We start from the raw sequence: 23,805 nt of genomic DNA, 5'->3' as shown, positions 1-23,805 counted from the left end.
CCAATAAAAAGGACTTGTGTTAACAACCTCAGAAGCAGAAAACTGACGGATTTTGTACTATGATGTTCATTTAAATACAAAAAATGTTTTGACAACACAGCATTTAGCAAGCACCTGTGTAAGGCATTTAACAAACTAGAATTGGTCCATAAAAAAAATAATAGTATATTTATTGCCAAACTTTTAAAATAAAAAAGTAGACTATTACTACTATTAACTATACCTTGAATCGCTGCAAGTGTCCAATTTTCCCTATAACTGCAGTCTCCATATGTGTCATTTCACTCTTCAGTTTCTCATTTTCTTTTCTAAGATGCTGTTCCATTTCAAGTAAAGTGGTATACTGCCTTGTTAATGACCTTTCATTAACTCGTAAAACAGTTATTTTTCTATTATTTTCTGCAAGTAATTTTTTTGTTTCATCAGGATCCAGCTGAAGTGCACTGAGTAAATTCTGTAAAAACATTTTAAAAAGAACCTCGTACCGAAATATGGTAAAACTCAACTATATTGACAAGCTTGCCTTGTTGAAATACATTTTCTAAGCTCACTGTAAAAGCTCTATTAATCTGAAATAATTTATTTCTTCTATTAAAACACATACATGCTCAACACACACATTTTAATCTTAACATTTTAATATATAATTTAAAAATTTTTAATCTTCAAAGTTACTTGTTTCTGAGGAATAGAAGGTAAATACACTGGGCTAGTAGGAATTTTAGCTAATGCTGACAATTTTAACTTAGAAACAAAGTAATTCTCTACATAATCTTAATTTTTCCCCTTTTACTAGTCTAATATAGCATTTAGAATCAAAACAAATGTATTTGAATCATTTTCTAAACCAAACAGAATTACTGTAGTACCTAAAAAGAACTAATAATTTCTTACTTTGAGGCTCAAGCTAATATTTGTGAAGTAATCACATGACTACTATGATCCTATGGATACAAATGCAAAACCTGGGGGGCACTGGAAGAGGAAACCATAGTGACTCAGGTAACAGAAGGCACGTGAGCTTTAGCTTTGCCATCATCTCAGCAAGCAGGCAAGGAGCAAGAATTCAAGCCGTAAACTTCCAGTTTTCAACAAGCCTTATGTCCCACAGGACATCTTTATCTCTAAATTGGAGAGAGACAGTTTTGAAGGGTGGACAAGTGTACCCTGAGCAAGTTTGTAGACATCACCAAGCTGAGTGGTGCAGCTGACACAAAAGAAGTAAGGGACGCTATCTAAAGGGACCTGCACAAACTAGGTAAGTAAGCCCATGTAAACCTAATGAGGTTCAATAAGGACAAGTGCAGGGTGCTGAACCTGGGTCAAAGCAGTCCCAGACATGAGAACAGGCTGGGAGAAGAACACATTAAGAGCAGCCTTTTGGAGAAGGACTTTGGGGTTATGGTCAACAAAACCATGACAACAGCCAGAAGTGTGCATTTGCAGACCAGGCAGCCCAGTGTATTCCGGCCTGCATCAACAGAAGTGTGACCAGGAAGCCAAGGGAGGTGATTGTCCACCTCTACTCTGCCTTTGTGATGCCCCACTTGGAGTGCTGTATCCAGGTCTGGGGCCCATGTTAGAGCACAAGGAACGCCTTTTAGAGTAAGCCCAGAGGATGGCCATGAAGATGATCAGAGGGCTGGTGCACCTATCCTATAAAGAAAGCTGGGGATATTTAGTCTGGAGAAGAGAAGGCTCCAGGGAGACTTCACTGCAGCCTTGCAATACTTTAAAAAAGACTGAGAGTGACTCTTTGCTCAGGCAGATAGTAATAGGACAAGGGGGAACGGTTTTAAACTAAAAGAGGGGAGATTTAGATCAGGTATTAGGTGGAAGTTTTTTACTCATAGGGTGATGAAGCACTGAAAACAGGATGCCCAGAGAAGCTGTGGATGCCCCATCCTTGGAGGTGTTCAAGGCCAGGCAGGCTGGGGCAACCTGATCTAGTGGGCAGTATCTCTGCCCATGGTGTGGAGTTGGCACTGGATGATCTTTAAGGTCCCTTCCAGTGCAAGCTGTTCTGTCATTTTATGAAGAGTACGCATGTGGCTAGAAAAAAACACCAGAACCCTGGAAGCCTGAAGCCATTAAAAAATGCCGTGACAGCTGGCAGGGATTCCACTTTTTAAGCTTACAGTAACACTTTGTAGGTGTATCAATAACATGATTTACCTTTTGTATTGTTGATACTGATTCTGAATGTACAGTTCACTGACCGATTTCGTTTTAATTGAGCAGTTTTCCTCTGCAACATTTTCACCTTCTAACAAATTATAGAATTGTTTTAAAACATTTCTTCTTCTTCTTAATATGTTTTTCCACTTCTACTTTGGAAGCAACAAAGTTACTTACAGAATACTCCTTTATTTTTGTAGCATCCTGTTCTTTTTGCTCTTCTAGCTTTTTCTTTTCCTCTTTCATTTTTTCTGATTCTTTCTGCCAGCTTTCCTTTTCACTAAAACAGCAATTACACATTTTCATTTACAATCACGAAGTGCTTGGTGAATTTCAAAATGCAATTTGGAAAAGACATTATAAATTGTGGGTGGATAACTGAAAGCTGATCTCCTCTGTTCAGGTTGCTGCTAGATTAATGATTTTCCCTCAAAATAAAACTTAGGTTTCCCATATTCAAAATCAACATTAGAGGTCAGCTTTCTAAATATAATGGCAGGCAATGGCTATAATATTAACTCAAAGTTTCAATGGTCTTGCAAGTCTTTCTTTCCATTGCATTCATTTTATTTCAAGTGCATAAACAACCTGATTTCCCACTCTATTTTTTTCTATTTTACTGAAAAGAAAATCAAACAAACAAACAAACATAACAACACTAAGCCTTGTTGTGGCCCAAACTACTCTCCTCTACCCACTTTTATTTATTTATTTGGAAACAAAAAATTGTTAACTGTCTATACACATCTAATGAGGAAGTTCCTATAGACCATATAAGATAGTTTAGGTTAGTCTAAACAAATAATCAAGGGTGTTTCAGAATATCTTAGAGAATAGGACATCTTAAAGAGTTTCCCTTTCTCAGTCCCTGATCTCTAAGTAATATTTTCTCTTCAAAGGGTATCTCCTCTATAATGGAGGAAAATGGAGGAAAAGGAGGAAGGTGCTCTGAAGTGAGTCTTTATGGGACGTCACATCAAAGAATCTCCTCCCCTTACTTAAACCTGTAACCCCTTTGAAGATTTTCAAGAAATTACTGAAGCCTTGAGTTATCGTCTTATCCCTCTGACTGAGGTACCTAATCTTATTAACGAGGCAGCATACAATAGTCTTTAATATTTTCAAAAAGCTGTAACTTTCATGTGTCAAACAAAAATAATGTCTTTGACTGATGTCTGGAAAGTCTTAACTGATTCAAAGAACACACAGAAGTTCCTACAAGATGAAACACTCTTATTCAAAAAGCCATCCCGTGACTGCTATTTTCAGACCAAACATAGAAAGGATATAACTAATAGTCTGTTAAGAACCCAAATCAACAGATTGACTTCTATGCTTTTACCAAATAAAGATCCTTTGACCATAAGAAGAACTTTATAGAAATTGGATTCAATGACACATACAAAGAACTGAGAGTCTGAAAGAGAAACAAGCACGAGGGACTGAAGATATGAAATCTTGCAGTCCTCATTATAAAGTATGCACTATGAAAAAGATCTGGTAGAAAAAAGTAGTTTTTAAGCTTTCTGAGCCTTTACAGGACTAAAGAAGTGCATGAAGAGTATCCAAGAGTAGCAGTATTTATGACACTAACCAAAGAACACTTCAACATAGTAATGAATCTCGTACTCAAAATTATTAAACTTTTAGATACCTGAACTTTCAGAATTCAGAGAACAATACCTTTGATACTCTTTATAAAGCAAGCCTTGTTGATGACGAATTACTGCAAATTTTCGCTTATAGTCCTTCACTGAGTCTTCTAATTGTTTAAGTAACTGTTCTTTATTTTCCAGTTCCTAATTTTCCAAATAAAAATATTGAAGTCTTTAATATAGGTTTTAAGTGTGAAAGCATTAGTTTAAATTACAGTTTTCTCTTTTGTTTTTCATGATAGATACTTCTGTCAATTCATCTGTATCAATTTTGTGAACTGAATATATGAAATATCTTTTTCTGTAGAAGCAACAAATGAAAAAAAAAAGTCCAATAAACACTGGCATTCATATTACTAGGTGTGAAATAGTGCAAAAATGCTCTATGGATTACAGCCCCAAAAGTTTACAACACCAAGGCATGTTCTTAGCCCACGTATTTAGTCTACAAAGAATACTAATTGAACATCTATCTAGGAAGTCATGCTTTCTTTTCACATTCCTAAGTAGCTTTCTATATTATCATCATATGCAACTAAAAGTATTATCTAATAAACAAAAGTAATCAAAGACAGAAAAAATAATATACTAATAACACAATTTATTTCTCCTGCATTTCTTAAATAAATAGTTGTTCTTTACTATACATGTATGTTTGGTCTCTATGCTTCCCATGGAAAACACAAGCTTCAGTTTCAATGTACTTATTCACACTTATATGTATGCTGACATATTTTTGACATAACGGAATGAAAATTCATACAGTAAATAAAGACCTTTACTATACAGAGAAAAAGAGATCAAAGTAGGATTTGCACATTCAGGCCCAGGTGTGAAATTCAGACAGTAGTGACAGAATTTCTTGTAAAAAGTGTAAAACTGGAGAAATTTAAGGAAGATTTTTAGATCAAAATTCCCATTTTAAACAGACAAAACCAAATTGTTGTCAAATAAACATTTTTTAGTTTCCAGGCTTACAGCACTTCAAAACATTTACAGCTTTAAACAAACAAACAAACAAAACAACAAGAAAATAGCCCCAAAAATTTACAGATGTTAAAACTTCAAAATTATTTTGGAAAGTTCTTCCATGTCCATATATGGCATGACAGTAGATTTTGGAGAAAGCTGCTCTATGTTACAAATATTCTTGATAAAAAAGAATAAATGATTTACCTGTATAAGACGTACTAAGTATTCATTCAGAGAATTAATCATGTTAACACTTGAAGGAGCCATCCCTTCTGGAAGATTCACTGTTTTGAAGACAATATTAGCACCTTCTGATTGACGTAATATGTAAATTTCATTTTTCAGTTGTGTAATCTAATAAACAAAGTAACTCCTGTTATTTAATTAAAATGCATCTGATGGAAAATATATTAGTTTTCCTAAGTTAAATCAGTTGCTATTAACAATCTAATTCAGTTCCACTTATATTCTAAAGAATTCAAACACTCTTAGAAAATAACCTTTTAAAAAAAACTGATTATGTGAATAATTAAATGCACAGTAGCTTGAGCCAAATTGATCAAACCACTACAGCAATCAGGGCAGATTCACATTACTTGTTACTTTTATTCTGAACTGTTTATACAGTGCACTTATATAACTTCTAAAAAGATAAAGTTTGGATAGAACTATTGCAGTGGTTATTTGACGGTTTATTCTAAATAAATCTTTGCCCTTTAACTTCTTAAAAGCTTTCTAGTTCTCTAGTGTAACAGTACAAAAAACACTATTCCAGAATATTACTAGAGAATGTATTCTACAGAATTGCATTCAGCTCTAGGGTCTCTAAGACATGAAGAGCAGGTCCAGAGGAGGACCACGAGGATGATCAGAGGGATGAACACAGGCTGAGAGAGCTGGGTTTGTTCAGCCTGCAGAAGAGAATGCTCTGGAGATTCCTCATAGTAGGCTTCTAATATCTAAAGACAGCCTACAGAAAAGATGTGGGGTGTGGGGTGAGCTCTTTGCCAGGTAGTGTAGCGATATAACATGGGGAAACCATTTTAAACTAAAAAAGTAGTGTTATATTCCTCCTATCTAAGAAATAGGAGGGTGGTGAGGCACCAGCACAGGCTGCCCAGAGAAGCTGTGGATTCCCCATCCCTGAAGGTGTTCAAGGCCAGGCTGGACGGGACCCTGAGCAACCTGATCTACTGGATGACATCCTTGCCCACAGCAGGGGGTTGGAACTAGATGATCTTTAAGGTCCCTTTCTATGAGTCTACTAGAGTATTAGTTACTGGCAAATCTTTTATGTATTACCAAAGATATTCTAAAGGGAAAATTTAAATTTTGCTTGTTGTAAAATAAAATTCCACTCTTAATTCCTGCCTTGGAAGGAGCATTCAAAATAATCCAGTATAAAATTCTAAAAAAGATACAGGATTTTACAGAATCATTCATCACTTTTAGAACACTTAATCTGTTATTTATTTAAATTAAAAACAAATACAAGACTACTGGCTTTCTGAAGATAGAAACCTGTAACCTTTTTTTGGCACAACTCTCCCCAGAAGACAGCCATGCTTGGTGTACAACATCATATGATACTCACAGGATGAAGTAACATTAAGAAGAGTAAGATTTGAACTTAAAAAGAGCAAACTGGTAAATCAATATATATATGATATATATATTGATTTTATATATATTATATATATTGAATATATATGTATTTATTTACCAGTTTATAAATATATATATATATATATTTATAATCACACTGCTCACTTAAGCTAAATCCAGTATCTTATGCATTGTGTGTTTTTGTTCTAAATTATCATAGTGTGTGTTTTTGTTCTAAATTATCATAGCAGAAACTTTTAAGTACAAATTAACTTATGAAAGATAAATTGTATACCTTTTCATTTGCATTTGCCAGTTGATTAGAGAAACTTGTTGCCTCCTTCTGACTCTCTTTCAGTTCCTGTCTTAATTCTTCATTTCGTCCTGTAAGTTGGTCAACCTGAGCTTTCAAGTGCACACTAGCATCAAAGATTCCCTCTGTGTTTTTTGATTCAATTGCCTAACACAGTAAATATTAAATTAACAAAACAGAGAAAAAACAGAGAAAAGCTTTGTTTTTCCATAATAAACTGGAACCGGTTTTAAGCTACATAAATATAGCCAAAAAAGCAAGACATTTTAAGTTTTTTCAAATCTACTAATTTGTTTGCTGATGACACATAATTTATATCATATACCATAATATAAATAATTGCATTTGCCTGTGAAAATACTAATTTTTCAGGAAGATGTTTGAATAAGTAATTTTTCTTCAACATTTCCTTCAGGTCCTGTACAGATATGCAAAGAACACTGACAACAACAAGGCATGTAAATGAGCATTAATCTTAAACTTTACGTATAAGACAATAAACTTGACCAGGACAGTTTTATACCATCCAGCTGAAGGGATAGAAGATTTTTTTCATTTTTTTTTTCTGTTGGCAATTTCTTCTTGTATATTTTTCATTTGCCTTTTTACAGAGGAATCATGTTATGTACTCCCACTTGTAAGCAAGGAAGTATATACCAGTTACTATTTAATTATACTATAACCCAATAATATAAAATATATATATCTATATAACCTAAAAATCCTATAAGGTCAAATAAGCAAGCAAGCTTACATTAACTAAACGGTCCAAACTAGGGATTGTTAAGGCTGTTTCTCCTCCCTTCACACTTGGATCATTCTGCATTTCCTTGACAGCTTGCAATATTTCTTTCATTCCTTGTTCAAGTTGCTTATTCTCTTCTGATAATTCTTTTACTGTAATAAATATTGTTAATGTGTCTAAAAGCAGTAAAATATGAGTTAGTTTTTTTGTTAAATGAGTTAGACATTTCATCATAATACCTCTTGATTTGATATATAAGAAGAGTGTTCATATTATATACAGACATAACTATGAATTTTAAAGTAGATCTGCTAGGTACTTCCCAACAGTGTATTTTGCTGGAGAAATATCAGTAAAATAACAGATAAATCCTTTATGGGAACATTTGACTTTACTGAACCTTCCATTCTTCAATATTTCCTGCCACTGTTTTCACTTTTTTAGTAGCTTGTCTGATCAGCTTTCACAGATCCAGAAATATGGTGATCTTGGAAATGCTTCTGTGTAAAAATGGAGTTTTAAGGAAACTAGGAAAGATCCTAGTTTAATGATTTAGTATGAATAAACTATGTTTCTTGTACTACTACCATTAATTTAAGTTTAAAATTAGCAAAACTAAACATGTTTTTATACACACACACAAATATAAACACATATTTTTACAAAACATCATTAAAGAGAATTCAAGGAAATTCCAGTTTGCAAATGCTATTTATATTATTTTGTAATCATTGTGTTACCAATTTAAATCAATTCACAACCAAAAATTCCACAATTCATAAGGTTATCAGAACAATTGTATAAAAACATTCCATGTACAAGGCAAATTCAATCATTGTGAAAGATACCAAAATAAACTGCATTTAAAAGAAACTGTACAGATGGATAGCTGTGGTCATAGTCACAAAGAAAAAAAAGTACAAATAATCAAACAATCTGCAGGAACCTGATAGCATTCCCTGGCTTTAAAACATGTTCCAACTTACATTTAGATTGAAATGTGACTATTACAGTCCTGTTCTTTTCCAAATCTCTCTCTCTTTCACTTAGTTCTTTTGCAAGGTACTCATTCTAAAGAAAATAAAAGAAAAATAACAATTGTAATTTAGGAATATTAGAATTCTCATTAAGACTCTATGGTTAAGAAATGTTAAATGAAAATAAACACTTAAAAATATTACTAATTAATTATATTTGGTAGTGACATAGTCACTGATGCAGTATACAAACCGAAATAATGTGTTACTATGATGGGAACAATCAAGGTAATTTATAGCAACAAAATCATTATTTATAGCAACAAAATCATCAGGAAAAAAGTATTTAAAGCATAGATAAGCTTTATATAAATATCCTTTTTTTTTTTTTTTTTTTTTTTTTTAAACACCTTGTACTACCTGCACTGCCTGGCTTCTCCATTTTTCAAGCTGTAATTCTGGATAACTATTCAGCATATTCTTGATCAACAAATCTCTGTATATCTGCTCATTCTTAAAATAAAAAAGTTATTAGTATATGATTCTATCTCCATTTTTATATAAATGTTTATATTTCCAAGACCTATCTGCTAAATTATCAAAACACACTTATTCTTTTCTACTAAAAATGCAATTAACAGGCTTTATTCATGCTGTAGCTTGGTTAAGAGTATTTTAAGAGAAACCAAAGTAGAAAAGCATACTCCCATAGCATGGAAAAAATGATGTATAGTAGAAAAATGCATGACATACACAGATTTATTATTCAATCGGTTACTTACATGCTGACCATAGCTCAGCAGGGCTCAACGGAAATTCAATCAGTTCCAAAATATTTCAGTTCAAGGTAGGAAAAACCTATTTTCTGATCTCATCTATGGTAACCATGATGTTTCCTCATCAAAACCGAGACAAATAACAAACATGTTTTCTAGATCCATTCAAAATATAATTTTAGTCATCTAGTGTACTAGTCCCAGCTTTTTCTCAAATTGGGACTATGCCGTCATGAAAACTTCCTAGCCCATATATGAATCTCCTGACTGAAATGCAAGTGCAACAGAGACAGATTTACTAGAAGAATTACACAAGGTATACCCCATACAATACTGTCCAGGAAAACACAAACTCTTAGTCATCCAGCAGTTGGAACAACAGTCTACAAGTGTATAACACAGGTAGGACTGTGAGACTCTGCAGGAACTGACTTGATTCATGCCCCAGATATCTCTCAGGTACCAAAAACAAAGATCTGCGCTATATAAAAAGTAACACAGCACCTTATAGTAACTATTTTGGAAGCTACCAGAGTATTTTTTTTTTTTAAATATCATTTATCATATAAATAAAACACAGCAAGTATCCTGAAATCAATCTGTTCTTGTTACGATTCTAGCAAGTTTTCAAAAACCCCACTAAGAACCTAAAGTATTTTATCATTATGGATCTTTTTAATAAATTAAATTTTTCATTGAAAATATTTTCAGTTTTTCTGAGAACTGATGGATATTATCCATTTCTCTGCCAATTGACCAAGATAAAAGGATAGAAGAACAAACTCAGTAATTTTTTAGAAGTTTCCCAGAAGGAAAGGCCTTTCTTATTCCAGAAGTCTAACTTTACACCATCTGTTTTCTTTAGATGTAGTCTAGTCACATAACATCTGTATCTTTTAACAGAAATCTCTTCTTTTACGTCGAAGGACTGAATCAGTCCCTACTTTATTCAACTAGTACTTGCAAATTAGCACTGTGATATTTGTTTGTGTACTTAAAAACATTTTAAGATGATTATCCACAAATTGTGTCGCTCAATACACAGTTGCAACCATTGATTCATTTGCGAGGTAAAGATCTATGCATTAATAAGTGGTATGCAGGAAAATAATTATTTTGTTTTCACTAATGCACGTAAGATAATAGAATAAAAACTATTCCCTCTTCATACCTGTCTATAGGGATGTCCACGTGTGTTTTGCAATTTTTTTCCAGACAGGAAGAAAATGTATCACTATATTTTTTGACGTTAAGTCAACAAATCAGCTGCAAACTAATGACTTGGGCATTTGTTTGTTCTAATTTAAAAAATGTGCCAATTCTATTTGAATCACCGCATAGATTTAAATAAAGATGAAATTAAACTAACATATCTTCGGTATTTGAATTTATCTCCTAAATAACTGCAACAGATAAGCACGCACATATTATACAGGAGCCTCACCTGTGATCTAAGAAAGGCTACTTCCCTTTTCGACTGCTGTATGAGATACTCAACAGGATCTACTTGACCTGAGTATTCTGAATGTTCATTTTCAAATTCACTTTCCAAAGTTTTCACCTGCAGACATTCTTTTATACAGTTCCTTCCTTCTCCATCTTCTTGAAAGGTATTTAAATCAGAGAACTTCATTTGCAAATAATCTGGCTTATCCTTCAATGTCATTCTTTGTGTTTTGAGAGTTACTGGCTTTCCAAGAACAGATGCACAAGAAATCGGAGAGCTTTGGCCAAGAGATGGACATGCACAAAAATTTTCCTCACTTCTTTGATCTGAATTAGAAGTTACTGACACTTGATTTGGAAAAGAGGCTTTGTTTCTGTAACTTTGGTCATTTACTTCTGAAGTCTGCCACATTCTCTGATACATAGAAAATGAATCTGTGCAGTCTGATTTTGTGTCTTTTGACACCTCTGTAATGTCTGCATTATCTGTTATCCCTGATGCCACTGTAAATCGTAGTTCTGGTGATATGAAAAGTTCTTTTATTCTAAGAGTTTCTGAATTACAGTTGTCACTAACTGCTTGCAACTCTGTCACATGTTTTGAACCTAAATGAAGCAAAGAAGCATTTCTATTTTTTTCCAAGTGATTTAAATTCCCAAGTATGCCACAAGTTCTTCTACGTAGATTTCCCACAGCCTTACTCTTTTCAGCTCTATCTTTCTCTGACTTCAAAAGGCTAACTCGTGCTTCTCTATCTGCAAATGTGTTTCTCCTTTCCGTGTTACATGAGTTGCTAGCCTGTACTCACAAGAAATAAAAAATGTTCATTAGTATTCAAAAAAAAAATTCAAATGAAAAATTTGGGATTTTTTAACAGCAGTTAATAAAAGCTTATAAAAATAATTGAAAATATATTTACAAACCAATATTATATTTATTTGAAACAGAAATACAATAAATGCTTATGAACTTGGTTTATGAACCTACCTGTGCCTTTACTTCAGCAATATCATGGGTGTCCAAGAAATCAAGCTTCCTCTTATTCATCCACTTCTCTTCAGTAAAACTATCTGTTATCTGCATGTCAGCAGTGTCCAATGCTAATTGCAAGTAAATGTACAATAAATTATCATGATTTTTTTTGGGGGGGTCTTCAAACAAAGGAATATATTCAAGCTATTATATATGAGTGCTATTTTTCAACTACCTGCAAGGTAAGAAGCTGTAAACTTTTCCATTGGAGTAGATTATGTTTGCCTAGGTGGCACAGAATTTAAATTTTTAAGTTTTCTGAAACAAATCCATTACAAAGATTTACTGGAAATCATGGTGAGATCATTCCATATCTAAGAACTACAAGACAATGGCATGACTCTCAGTGATGCGTTACTAGCCATCACAAGTCAAAAAGCTACGGGGCTGTAAGACTACAGAAATACAAAACCTCTTCCTACAGATTCAGTGATAATTATTTTGTCTTATAATTTAAGCGAATTAATAGACAAAATACAGCTATATTAGTAACTACAGACAGAATTTTCTTGAAGAATATTTTATAAAAAAATACGTTACCATTTGTTGCAACTCTTCTTCCTTTCTCCTGAGCCAACTTACGAACCTGTTTTTTCAATTCAATTCTTTCTTCTTCTAGCCTTTCAATCTGCATATTATTTAACAGACAAGTATTTCACTCCATTCAAATGCAGTTTTATTATGTAGGTCTTACACAAAAATATGATTTATCACTTACCTCTTTCAAAAGAATATGGTTTTCAGCTCTATATTGCTGCTGTTTTAGTACTTTGCTGTTTCTGAATTCACTTAAATCAATCATTGCCTTTGGTTCAAGACCTGAAACACAGTATATGATGCATAATCACTCATTTGTGAGGAACATTAATGTTAATGGTCATTAGTAGGTAGCCCATTTAAGTAACAACACAATCAGTCAAGTAGAACAAAAAAACCTAATGTGCTGATGGTTAAATATACACATATTTCTACACATCGTGCTCTGCATAATAACAGCAGAAGAAAGCACCATTTTACATTAGTTACTAAAAAATAAACAAACCACAATAAAATACTGCCTAAAACTAACTGTATTTATGTTTAGATTTCTTTATGTAAAAATAAGCTTCTGAATTTTTCTCTCTGTTTTCAATCTAGCATTACAATTTCAATAAGTTATGTATGATTTCCAAATACTGTATTATGAAGCTAAGTAAGTAGTCTATAATCAAGGATGAATCAAAAACAACAACAAAAAAAGCAACATGGAACCTATTTCCCTGCTTTCTACACTCTTACAACCTGTAAGCTAAACTTTAGACATGTACATACACTCTTTTTATCCTAACTGAAACTACTTGCAAATATTAGCAGACTAATACATAAGTATTAGACTAATACATAAGTATTAGTCTGTATAAGTAATACATAGGTATTAGTCTGCTAATATAATACATAAGTATACCAAGTTGTTACTTGGTATAGTAAAAATGTCCATGACACAATGTTATTTCAATTCTTACACAATAAAAAATTGAAAATATAACAGATACACCATACCTAAGCGCTCTCTAAGCTCTTCATTTTCATCAAGAAAATCATTTATTTTCAGTTCAAGTTTATTGACTTCCTTAATTAACGTTTCAATCTCGTGATCTCTTATTTTGATTTGCTTTTTTAAATCCTTTATTTCAGCAACAGCCTCTTCCAAACCATATATTCCCTGTAAAAATCCAAATGGGAATTATAAACAGATCGCATGGAAAAATAAATTATGACTCTGTGTTTCATCCTTACAAAGTTGATGACACTATTTGGAAACAAAACAAGAAGAAAATATTATGATTGAAAACTTATACTAACAAGCATAGGAGACCGCTGATAAATTATGGAAAGACAATAGTAAAGTGAAAAAAATCCTGAAGATTATAGGGATTCAAAGGAGTTGACTCAATGTCCACTAAAGCAAAGCATATTCATTTTTCTGACCATGGCATTCAGTAATTCCTAACTGCAATGCCTATTTTTTACACAAACAACATTTTCTAGAAAAAATGCCATACTATCTGTGATTTTTCATGATTGCAATGCAGGACACCAAGGCTTTCAGTTTTGCTTAACTCCAAAATACCTTTGAAATCCACTTATCATAAATACAGATTTCACCAAAAGAGTGCTAATCTTTTTTATGTTATCTTTTTTATGCTCACTGTACACACAATTTCTGAGGTATCTGAATATTTTTAATACATACTATTTAAATTAACAAATCACTAAAACCTTACTTAATAAGAAAAAAAAAGTTTTCCAGTCTGTAAGCACTGTGCTTATTGCAAACAGAGCTGCTGAATAAAATCAGTTCCTACAAACCTATCTTCTGATTACACAGTAAGCTCCACATATTTCAATATTGAATCCTCTTATTACAGGATTCTTTGAAGAATCCTATCTTGTTAATTCAATTAATGTTCAACGTGTTTCAGAAGCCCCTACTCATACACTAAAATTGTTAACTTGCAAAAGTTAAGTATGGTTAACAAACATGCAATCAGTAACCTCTAAAGGCATAATGAAAGAAAAAGAAAATAGCATCAGAAGTCATTCATTTAAGTTCTAATTAGAACAATGTCAATAAAAATGCAAGCAGAAAATAATCTGCTAAAAATACGATGAAATAGCCTGTCCACTCTGACAAATTATTTACCAGTTCATAGTCTTTCATTCGTTTCAGAGCCTCAACAAGTTCTTTGTCCTTTTCTTTAGCATCTGCTTCAGCTAGTTCTGCAGACTTCTCAGCCTCCTTTGTTCTCTCTTCTAGCAAGTTTAACTTTTCCTGCATTTCTCCTAAACGATTCTGTTGAGCAAGTGTTGAGAGACCTGGAAAGATAAACCTTGATCAACAATTCAACCAAGAATTCTTGCTGTCTCAGCAAGAAACACTTCACATGATGTTATAAAGATCTTCATTATCTGCTCTCAATTAAGTAATTAAAAAAAGACTATATATTATTGCTTTTTTTTAAATCATTCAATCAAACAACCCTCAAGTATGCACAAAAGGGAATTTGTTTTGAATTATGTTAGCAATCATTTGCAACTCATTACAAAGCTGAGCTGAGACATATCTTATACTCTAACCTATAAAGTATGTAATATATAACATTATTACATATATATGTAACATTAATTAACTATACAGGTATAGCTTTATTAGGCACTATATTACCTCTAAAACCCACTGGAGTACTGTAAATAAATTTAAACCATTTTGCATACTTGATAAATGGAAAGGAACAAAAATTTTGGAGTAGTATTACTCAAATATGGCAAACATTTTTCTGTATTTCTAAAGAATAAAGAATATATGGCAATTTTTTTGCTTCTTATTTTCTTTTAAATATACTTTAAAATAAAACTTACCTTTATCTTTTTGGAGATCATTTTTTAATTCCTCAATAAGAAACGCATTTTGTTCCATTTCTTTGGTATACTGTTCGACTTGCTCAGTAAGAAGTCTTATCTGAGCATCTCGTTCTTGCACACCCTAAAAAAAAAAAAAAAAAAAAAAAAATAAGAAGAAATTCTTCACTGACCATCTCACTTTGGCACATTACACACACACACACACACAAAAAAAAAAAAGCTCCATAAATTTTTTTACTGACGGGGAAACTACCAATACAGAACACCACATTGCTTCAAAATCAAAATGGAGAAATGAAATGCAGCTAATAAAAAGACCCAATAAAATTATATAACAAGCAAACATAACATACTGTACTTACAACATAGAGTTCAGATATTATCTAGAAGTTGGATAGATAAAGGCAAAGCAGGAAAAATAAAAGAAAGAGTAAAAATAAAGCATTCACACAACACTATCACACTGACACTGAATAAATACATATATAAAAAGAAAAAATAGACTTGGAAAAAAGTTTCAGAAAATAATTACAAAAAAAATAAGCAAAATTGTAAAGACCTAACTATAACCCTTTCATATGTGAATATATATTGAACCATAACAAGTTTGATCCATTTTGTGTTACTACACAAAAAAAAAAAACTGTAACTTGATTTAATTTTTAAAAGCCTTATTTAAAAATACGCTTATTTCCATAAAACTGTTCAGAATAACATGCTCATGACTGTCATCCAAAAAAGCAACTTTTACAGCAATCTAGTCAGCTAAAAACAGACTGCATAACTGCTTATCAAAGATCTTTTCAGATGCTTTTGCCTTCTGATCATCAGAGGCTAATTGGAACTTAATTTTTTTGTTTGTTTTTAATACTTTTTTTTTTTCTGTAAGACTATACGTAATGATACATTTATTCAAAAAACACTTGAAGAAGGCTGGAAATCCTTCTAATATGTATACATTATGGAAAGCATATTGTTTGATATTGGGGCTCCTAAAGGGCTGTGAGATTTTTTGAATGTTTTATAGTTTTTCAATAAAGTGGGGAAATATAAGATCATGAAGAATCTAATTTGAGATTAATAAAAGAGGCACTTAATTCAGCTAGCTCTATAACATGCTGAACCACAAACTTGAACGGTATAGCACCAAGCAAGACAAGAGGACACAAAAGCTAAAACCTCTAAGTAAGACTTTTCCTTAACTTACCAATTTACTGTAATTTAACAGCATTATATTCTGGATGCTTAGGTGTTAAAACAGTCATTCTTGTAATAGTTAGAAAAGATAAATATGAAAGTAACAGAACCAACTACCAAAAGCTCCATTTATACAGAAAGGGAACATTCATTTGTGCAATATTAAGCTAACCTCATAGTGGAATAAATCAATCTGCCTTGTAATTCTCAAATGACACAGATTCTGGTCTTTGCAAACTAGGAAAGACTAAATTACTTGGTCACTAGCTTACCTAAAGAATGGTAATTTCTGTGTGTGTAATTTATCACATGGACTGTACCTGCTGAAGGGCCAGTATACTGTTTCTGTCTACATCAAGACGGGCCATTTTTATTTCCTCTTTCATGTTAAACAACATTTGCTGATATTCTATGAGTTCATCATCTTTTGAAGCTAAGATTTTCTGAAAAGGAAGATAAAATACCATCAGAATACTTGAAGCAATTCCTAAAAATTAGCGAAGAAGTATTAGAAGTACCTTCCATTCTTCAACTTTTGCATTTACAGCTGCCATGAGTGGATCATCTTCCTCATTCTTTGCTTTCAGCTGGTCTGAAAGCTCCTGGACCTAGAGATGCAATTTGGATCAATATGGTATCACAAAAGTGTTTTGCTTAAACAACATGCACATACACACACACACAAACAAATGCACACATACAACTTAGCAGAAAAGCATTATGGCAGCAAGGTATAGTTCTGGTTCCTAGAACACGTGAACTCTAACATTCTTTATGAAAGTATTTTGTGATCTGCAATGAAGTTTTAAAATTTGCATCAAGGTTAAAGATCACATTATTTTTAGTAAGTATTTCAGCAGTGTGCTTTAACTGGAGTTGTTGAACATTTTTGAATTTACAGAAAAATATGATGATACAATATAAAAGCAAAAAAATATATTCAATAATATAAGTTAGTTCTTACTTGAAATTTGTACTGTTCTTTCTCCTTTCTTAACTGATCCATAACAGTATCAGATTGTTGCACAATTAGTTTCATTTTATTATATTCATCCGTCATCTTCTCCATTTCTTGCACTGATTCCTCAAGATTCTTTCTCATTTCTTGGTTTTGAATGTCTAACTTCTCATTAGTTTCAGTCAAATTCTGCAGAATTAAAGCAACTGCTTTTAAAAAGTATGCATCTTAATACCTGAATAACCAGTAATTGAAAGCTACCTTAAATGTAATGCTAGAAAGTATAAATTAGCACAGAAGAGAGCATTTCACCTCTGGATCCTCAATTTCAACAAATCCTAATGACTAAGTGCTAAAAAATTACTCTAAAAGACCCGTGTCAGTAACTTCAATACCTCAGACATTCACAGATTGAGAGTTTATGAATCACAGAACCCAAATGCATTAGATATTCCCTTGCCCCGTGTCACTTAGTCTGTAAATTGGCATAGCTTTATGAAAAATACTATTGTCAGAAAGACATACTCAACAGCATCCATTTTACCTGAATTTCATCCAAATACTGGACAAGCTCATAGTTCTTTTTGGACAACTGAGATCTGTAATCAGAATAATCTCCTCTTTGTGACAGAACTGTTTCTTTTTGAGAATCTATTTGCCTCTGATAGTCAATTACATCCTGACGTAATTGTTCATTCTGCACAGAAAGCAATCAAAAAATAAATCTATTTTGAAGAGCTGAAGACAAAGTTGTTGCTTTTCTGATAAGCTAACACAAAGAGCTAAGACAAACACCATACAAATTCCTACTGTCTGCTTTTAAAAACTTAAGAAGCCTCACCTTTTTCTTTATTTGTTTTTTCTTCAGATTAAAAAGGAGAGAACAAGACCAAGAAAATAAAGCATGAAAAATATTAGATTATCTTTGTTTTAGAATTCTAAATAGGAATCAACATAAAGTCCAAACAAAGGAAAATTTTCCATATACCTGTGCATGTGTGTATATGCATACATACATGCATGTAGGTAAATGGGCACATCTGAGGAATTCTCAAGGTTCCACCAGAACATTAATTGTAATTGTTGCTGTCCATTTTATTCTGCCACAGACCAAGATTAGAGGTAATAAAGGTATAAAAACAACCAGAAAAAATGTTTTAAGAGATTGATTTAAGAAAAAAGTATTAAAGAATGTTAACTCTATCTTTAATTTGTTCTTATATTAGCTACTTTTTGTAAAAAAATTATCTTAGCAAAAGCAGCAAGCTTAAACCAAATCCTGTCCACTATTCATCAAATCTATTTGTCAATAGAATTTACGAAAAATACTAACTGCTCAAGAAGACAAAGTCCAAAGCCCAAGTATTTTAGGGCTGTGTAAATTCAAGCATAGACAGCTCCTAACCTCAATGAACTAAGTTTCCCTTGAACAGATCTATGATAAATTTGTGAAATCTGATTAAAATCTAATAATCTATTTGTACCAGTACCTAGGAGATAATCTAGAACAGAATTAAATACCATATCACTCCCCCAAAATATGTAGAAAACTAATAATATATATTGTTTATCAGTATTAATTCTTTACTAACCTCTCTCCTTAATTTGATGTTTTCATTTTCTGTATCTTCATTTCGAAGAGAAAGCTAGAATAAGATGATAAAATTCTTATTGTGTGTGTGTATTGTTAGCAATATACATGCATATGTATACTATATACGTAAACTATGAAAGCAACGAACCCAGAAACAAAACAGAAAATGAATGCACAGTGGTCCTATTTTTATTTTTATTTTTTTAGATTTCAGAGGCTCTTTTCAAAACATGAAATTTTCAAACACAGTTCCAGAACTGGTTTAGAGATTTCAAGCCATTCTTACCTGTTCATTCACTTTCTTCTCTTTTTCCAATTCCTTTTCTATTTCTGTTAACTGTCTCTCTTTTTGTTCTACTTGTTTCTCCAGTTGGCGGATCTCATCACGCAAAAAACGAGTATCACGACCACCAGCAGATCTTTGTGCCATCTTAAGAGCATTAAAACGATATAATAAATATAGTACTGTTCTTTAAAATAGCGGGAGGGGAGGGATACTAAGCCTAATGTTCAAGAAAAGCAACAGGAAGGTCTCACTAGCTTCTTTTTTGAAAAAAAGATAAAAAAGAATTAATTAAAAAAAAAATGATTTATTCAAATAAAGACAATTTTATTGTAGATACAAGTCTTTTTAAAAAGGAGGCTGGTAAATATTCATAAGCTAGTAAAAAGAATTAAATAAAACTTATGGCTATTATGTTTCCTTAGCTATTTAAAACAGTATTGTAAAAAATATAAAAAGCAGCATTCTATAAACAAAATTTTAAAACATACCTCTAATTCATTTTCCAGCTTCATCATTTTTGTTTTAAATAGATTTTCTGTTAAAATAGAGTAGACACAGAGAATTAACCAGCAAAGTACATAAAGCAACAATGTTAACTTCGCAGCCTTTAAATATTTGGCCCCTCTGAAGCAACTGACTTTTTATCAGTCAGTATTTTATTCACTCTGTTAAATTAAAAAGAAACAAATATATTATATTTAACAAATCATTTATGAATAGCTTAAGGTTTACTTACCACATTTGGCTTGTTCTTCCCCAGCTTTTTCAACTTCCTCCAGTGCCAGCTCCACCTCTTGAGCTTTCATCTGGCAAAAAAAGCATAGTAAGCAAAGAAAAAAGATTTACTAACATAAATTAAAAGAGTATTTCATGGACCATGCATTTAGAAGTATGAAAACATTTACAAAAGAACATTTTTCTCTTCAAACAAAGGAAACCGCTCATTTTCCCTACAATTAAGAACTTCAGACCGTTGAAATATTTTCTTTAGTAATTTATTCTAAGCAGCTGTCTGAACATTCAAAAGCATGTAGCTGAGAATAGTGATAAAAAATAAAAATAATAATTAAAAAAAAAAATAAAACCAATGTGCTAACCTGTGCAGCTTTTATTTCTTGATTTTGGTATGTTTATGAGTAAATACAAAATGCAATAGACTTACAGGACCAGTTTTAGGGTAGACAAGTTTCTTACATTTGCAGTGACAGTTTTAAAGTTACTCCAAAACATCACCCTACCATAAAAACTTTGATTAAAGTTAAAATCATAATAAATTACTTACTACATCTAACTTATTTGTGAAATATCTTTGCATTACCTGTAAAACTAAGATTCCCTAACTACATAACTACGTTCACCCATTCACTTCACTTCCCACTGATACATGCCATAACCCCAGCTGCTGCAAACAGTTACTCTGTTGCACGCACACATTTAGTACACAAATCCTTGTTAAGAGTAACCAGTACACTTAATTCAGGAAAAGAGAGGAAAAAAAAAAAAAAAAAGTAATCACGTTTTCATTGAAATAAAAAATAAGCAGATGTACCTACGGAACTGTAGTAAGTGAGGATTAATACAAACCTTCATTAGTGACTGAGTAATTTTAAAAAGATGTATCAACTGTTCAGGAGTTTCATTTTTCAAGTTTTTCCCATCAACCTAAAGAGACAACAGTGTTTTTATACAAATATCGATGAAATTCAGAAAATAAAGCATTTATGTATGTGTCAGACAAGAGAGTATAGAGGAGAATGCATAGCAAAACTAGTATGTTCTGTTTTCCCCTTGAATACCTTGGACACAGTCTCTAGCAATTTGTCTGCCAGTTCCTCTTGACTAGGCAAAGCATCTGGATCAACTCTCATAAGCTTCTTCCAATCTAAAATGGGTGCCATATTGATTTTATAGTATTTTCTTGGAAAAAAAATATAGAAATAACAATTATGAGACATTAGCACTGCCCATCAGTTGTTTATCATATGACTTAAAGGAGGCTAGTGAACAACACAAAATGATATTAATAACCATATGGATTTTTTAATAAATGTACTGATTAACATTCAGTTCACATTTTGCTCCGTTGTAAATAAGTAGACTATAGTCTACGTAGACTACAGTGAAACCATGTTTTAAGTTAAAATTAGATCATGCAAAATCAAAGAATTTGTGATTCAAACCCTGAACATCAAGATGCATGTGAAACCTCAATTTTCACTTCTAAATGTTATTCAGTTCTTCCCAATTTCTCTTGAATCTGCCCTTGCATGATAAAAATCTCCTTATATTGATAAAATTGTTATTTCCTATATATTTAACCAACACCTGCTTCAGTCTGATGCTACAAGCGTCCATTTCTTGATATTAATTTCTAAGATACTAAACTCTTGCATTAAGCATCCTTTCCTTTTGATTAGAATACTTGAATTGAGACAGGACTGCAAACTGACAAATATATAAATTGGAAGTAATGCACAGTTTTGTTTTACTCTACTGCTTACCAGCCAGATGCTATAGGTGACGGTGACTTGTCATGTACCTGGAAGTCAATGCAATGCCTGAAAAAGACAAAAGAGATTGGAAGACTTGGATTATTATGTTTTTCAGAGCTGTCTCTGACCTATATTGCCAAACCTTAAAAAGCAGATTCCGTCACATTTCAAAAATTTATTTACATGTTGCCCTTAAATTATAAATATAGTATAAATGGTTAGGAAAATTAAGAAAACAATAATAAAACCAACTAGGATGCTTAATTTATTAATATTCAATAAACTTGATGATGCAAAAAGGATATATATTTTACTGGAAAAAATCAAGCTGAATCAATAACCATAACAAAGGTTTATGCTAAGCGTATCTCAAGATCTGTTCCCTCATTCACTGTTCATCATTTAAACATTCAACAACTGAAACTTCCACCTTTAATGAAAGTCTGAACAGGTATTACTTTCACAGAACATATTCCTGAGCAACCTGAGAGAAGAGCTGTAAAACTCTGAAATCTACCTTTACCCCTAAGGGAAGAGAAAAATCACCCTTTCCTCATCTTCTTTGAATATGCGAATTACTTCAGAGCCCCCTGTATTTATCATTTCTTCAGTGTTCATTAAATGTTTTAGAAACCTCACATTCCATAAAAAACATGACTTGGTAAGGATGATATAGCTTTAAATTAAAAGAAGGTAAGTTTAGATCAGATATAAGGAGGAAATTCTTTATTCAGAATATGGTGAAGCACAGGCTGAGAAGCTGTGGATGCCCCATCCCTGGAAGTGTTCAAGGCCATGCTGGATGGGGCTTTGGGCAACCTGGTCTGGTGGGAGGTGTCCCTGCACATGACAGGGGGATTGGAACTGGGTGTTCTTTAAGGTTCCTTCCAACCCAAACTATTCTATTATTATATATACATAATTGCTTTTCTGTTTTGTTGTAGATGACAAAGGAAAATACAAGAAAATTACATGCAGGTGCATAACTGGTCTTGGTATTCTCAGTTTTTCAGTTCATCCAGTGCTACTTGGATTAACTAATATATTTTTAACACTAATATAGTTTTCAACATTTAATGAGACGTAGAAAATAAATATATGACTATCAAATCTATTCTGAGAGTAAAAGCACAACCTTACAACTGTTGATCTTTCCCTACCTTTCTCATTTAAAATTCCTTTTCCTTAACTTATAAAATGTCTTTAAGAAAGTATCAGTCTTGAAACGGTATCAAAAGGAAGAGAGATATAAACAAAATAATCAAAATTGTTGGGAAACCATCTACAGTAAGATATAGGGGGGGCACAAGTGTGAAGTGTGGAGTATGTTTTACAGTATATGCATATTGGAGGACAATAAAAGGGAAGTGAATTCTTCCTAAAATTCAGCTGATTCCTTCCGCTTGGTAGAATGTGTGTACAGACCTTTGACAGAAGGTCTGTGAGGTGAAACAAGGAGATCAGGGCTCTAAAAAATGTGAAACATATATGCTTTTAATGGTAGCCATCACAACATTTTCTTGACTTTCTTTAGGCACCAAACATACAAAAAATAGCCTGATGTTATAAAGTTCTGTAAGTACTGATAAAATAGGAGTGCTGGGCACATTCACATACTATCAGAACTTGATAGGATATTCAGGAGGGCCTACAAGAGACCGTGCAAAGCAGAGGCAGCCCAAGCACCACAGAGATTCCTCACCATCCCAGGGACACTGGGCATCAACACAAACACCTGCTCCTCTTCCATAATGGTGTGTAGAAGGCATATCACAGTCACAGATACTTGAGCGAGACTGAATATCAAGAAGCAGCAAAGACAGGTGGGACACGCACTAACTTTCTGTTAGTTTAGCGGAGCTCACCTAGATTAAGCTACCTAGGATTTCCAAACTAGGTCACCCAGACTAGCTCCAATACACTAGCTCTACAGAGCACCACATCCCCACCACAGAGCTCCTTGTGCAGGGCCCCCATTTCCTTCCAACTGCCACACTCCCTCCCGAGATGCCGCAGGGACAGACCGACCGCCGTCCCTGCAGGACGTCCCCGCCCTGCCCCCGTTTCAGACCCTGCGGAACTCACGGACTGCCCGACCCGCTCACGGCAACGGCCCCCAGACACCTCCGCAGGGAGAGGAGCAGGGCCCCCCCTGCTGGTCCCCCGGCCCCAGCCG

The 23,805-nt window shown here is 33.0% G+C and overlaps 1 protein-coding gene across 2 annotated transcripts in view; it reads right to left on the bottom strand.

Moving 5' to 3' along the window:
• CEP290 (centrosomal protein 290) overlaps positions 1–23,754 on the bottom strand; it is a 56,661-nt gene extending 32,907 nt beyond the window's left edge. For both annotated transcript variants that reach the window (XM_032180687.1, XM_032180694.1), the window contains exons 1-25: positions 23,715–23,754; positions 21,639–21,695; positions 20,934–21,054; positions 20,722–20,799; positions 19,874–19,943; positions 19,626–19,672; positions 19,138–19,281; positions 18,850–18,903; positions 17,802–17,954; positions 17,264–17,446; positions 16,818–16,907; positions 16,620–16,742; positions 15,100–15,223; positions 14,384–14,556; positions 13,240–13,402; positions 12,419–12,519; positions 12,241–12,328; positions 11,656–11,768; positions 8,455–8,539; positions 7,478–7,620; positions 6,706–6,870; positions 5,010–5,159; positions 3,862–3,977; positions 2,356–2,458; positions 224–454 (exon numbers count right to left, since the gene is read on the bottom strand). In XM_032180687.1, coding sequence (XP_032036578.1) covers positions 224–454; positions 2,356–2,458; positions 3,862–3,977; positions 5,010–5,159; positions 6,706–6,870; positions 7,478–7,620; positions 8,455–8,539; positions 11,656–11,768; positions 12,241–12,328; positions 12,419–12,519; positions 13,240–13,402; positions 14,384–14,556; positions 15,100–15,223; positions 16,620–16,742; positions 16,818–16,907; positions 17,264–17,446; positions 17,802–17,954; positions 18,850–18,903; positions 19,138–19,281; positions 19,626–19,672; positions 19,874–19,943; positions 20,722–20,799; positions 20,934–21,035 — 2,799 coding nt within the window. In that variant the 5' untranslated portion in view covers positions 21,036–21,054; positions 21,639–21,695; positions 23,715–23,754. The remainder of the gene's footprint in view (positions 1–223; positions 455–2,355; positions 2,459–3,861; positions 3,978–5,009; positions 5,160–6,705; positions 6,871–7,477; positions 7,621–8,454; positions 8,540–11,655; positions 11,769–12,240; positions 12,329–12,418; positions 12,520–13,239; positions 13,403–14,383; positions 14,557–15,099; positions 15,224–16,619; positions 16,743–16,817; positions 16,908–17,263; positions 17,447–17,801; positions 17,955–18,849; positions 18,904–19,137; positions 19,282–19,625; positions 19,673–19,873; positions 19,944–20,721; positions 20,800–20,933; positions 21,055–21,638; positions 21,696–23,714) is intronic.
• Positions 23,755–23,805: the final 51 nt, after the last annotated feature.

Source organism: Aythya fuligula, chromosome 1 (assembly GCF_009819795.1).
Source record: "Aythya fuligula isolate bAytFul2 chromosome 1, bAytFul2.pri, whole genome shotgun sequence".
NCBI classification, from domain to species: domain Eukaryota; kingdom Metazoa; phylum Chordata; class Aves; order Anseriformes; family Anatidae; genus Aythya; species Aythya fuligula.
Note: the sequence above shows the minus strand (reverse complement) of the source record. Positions and strands in the feature narration are given on the sequence as shown.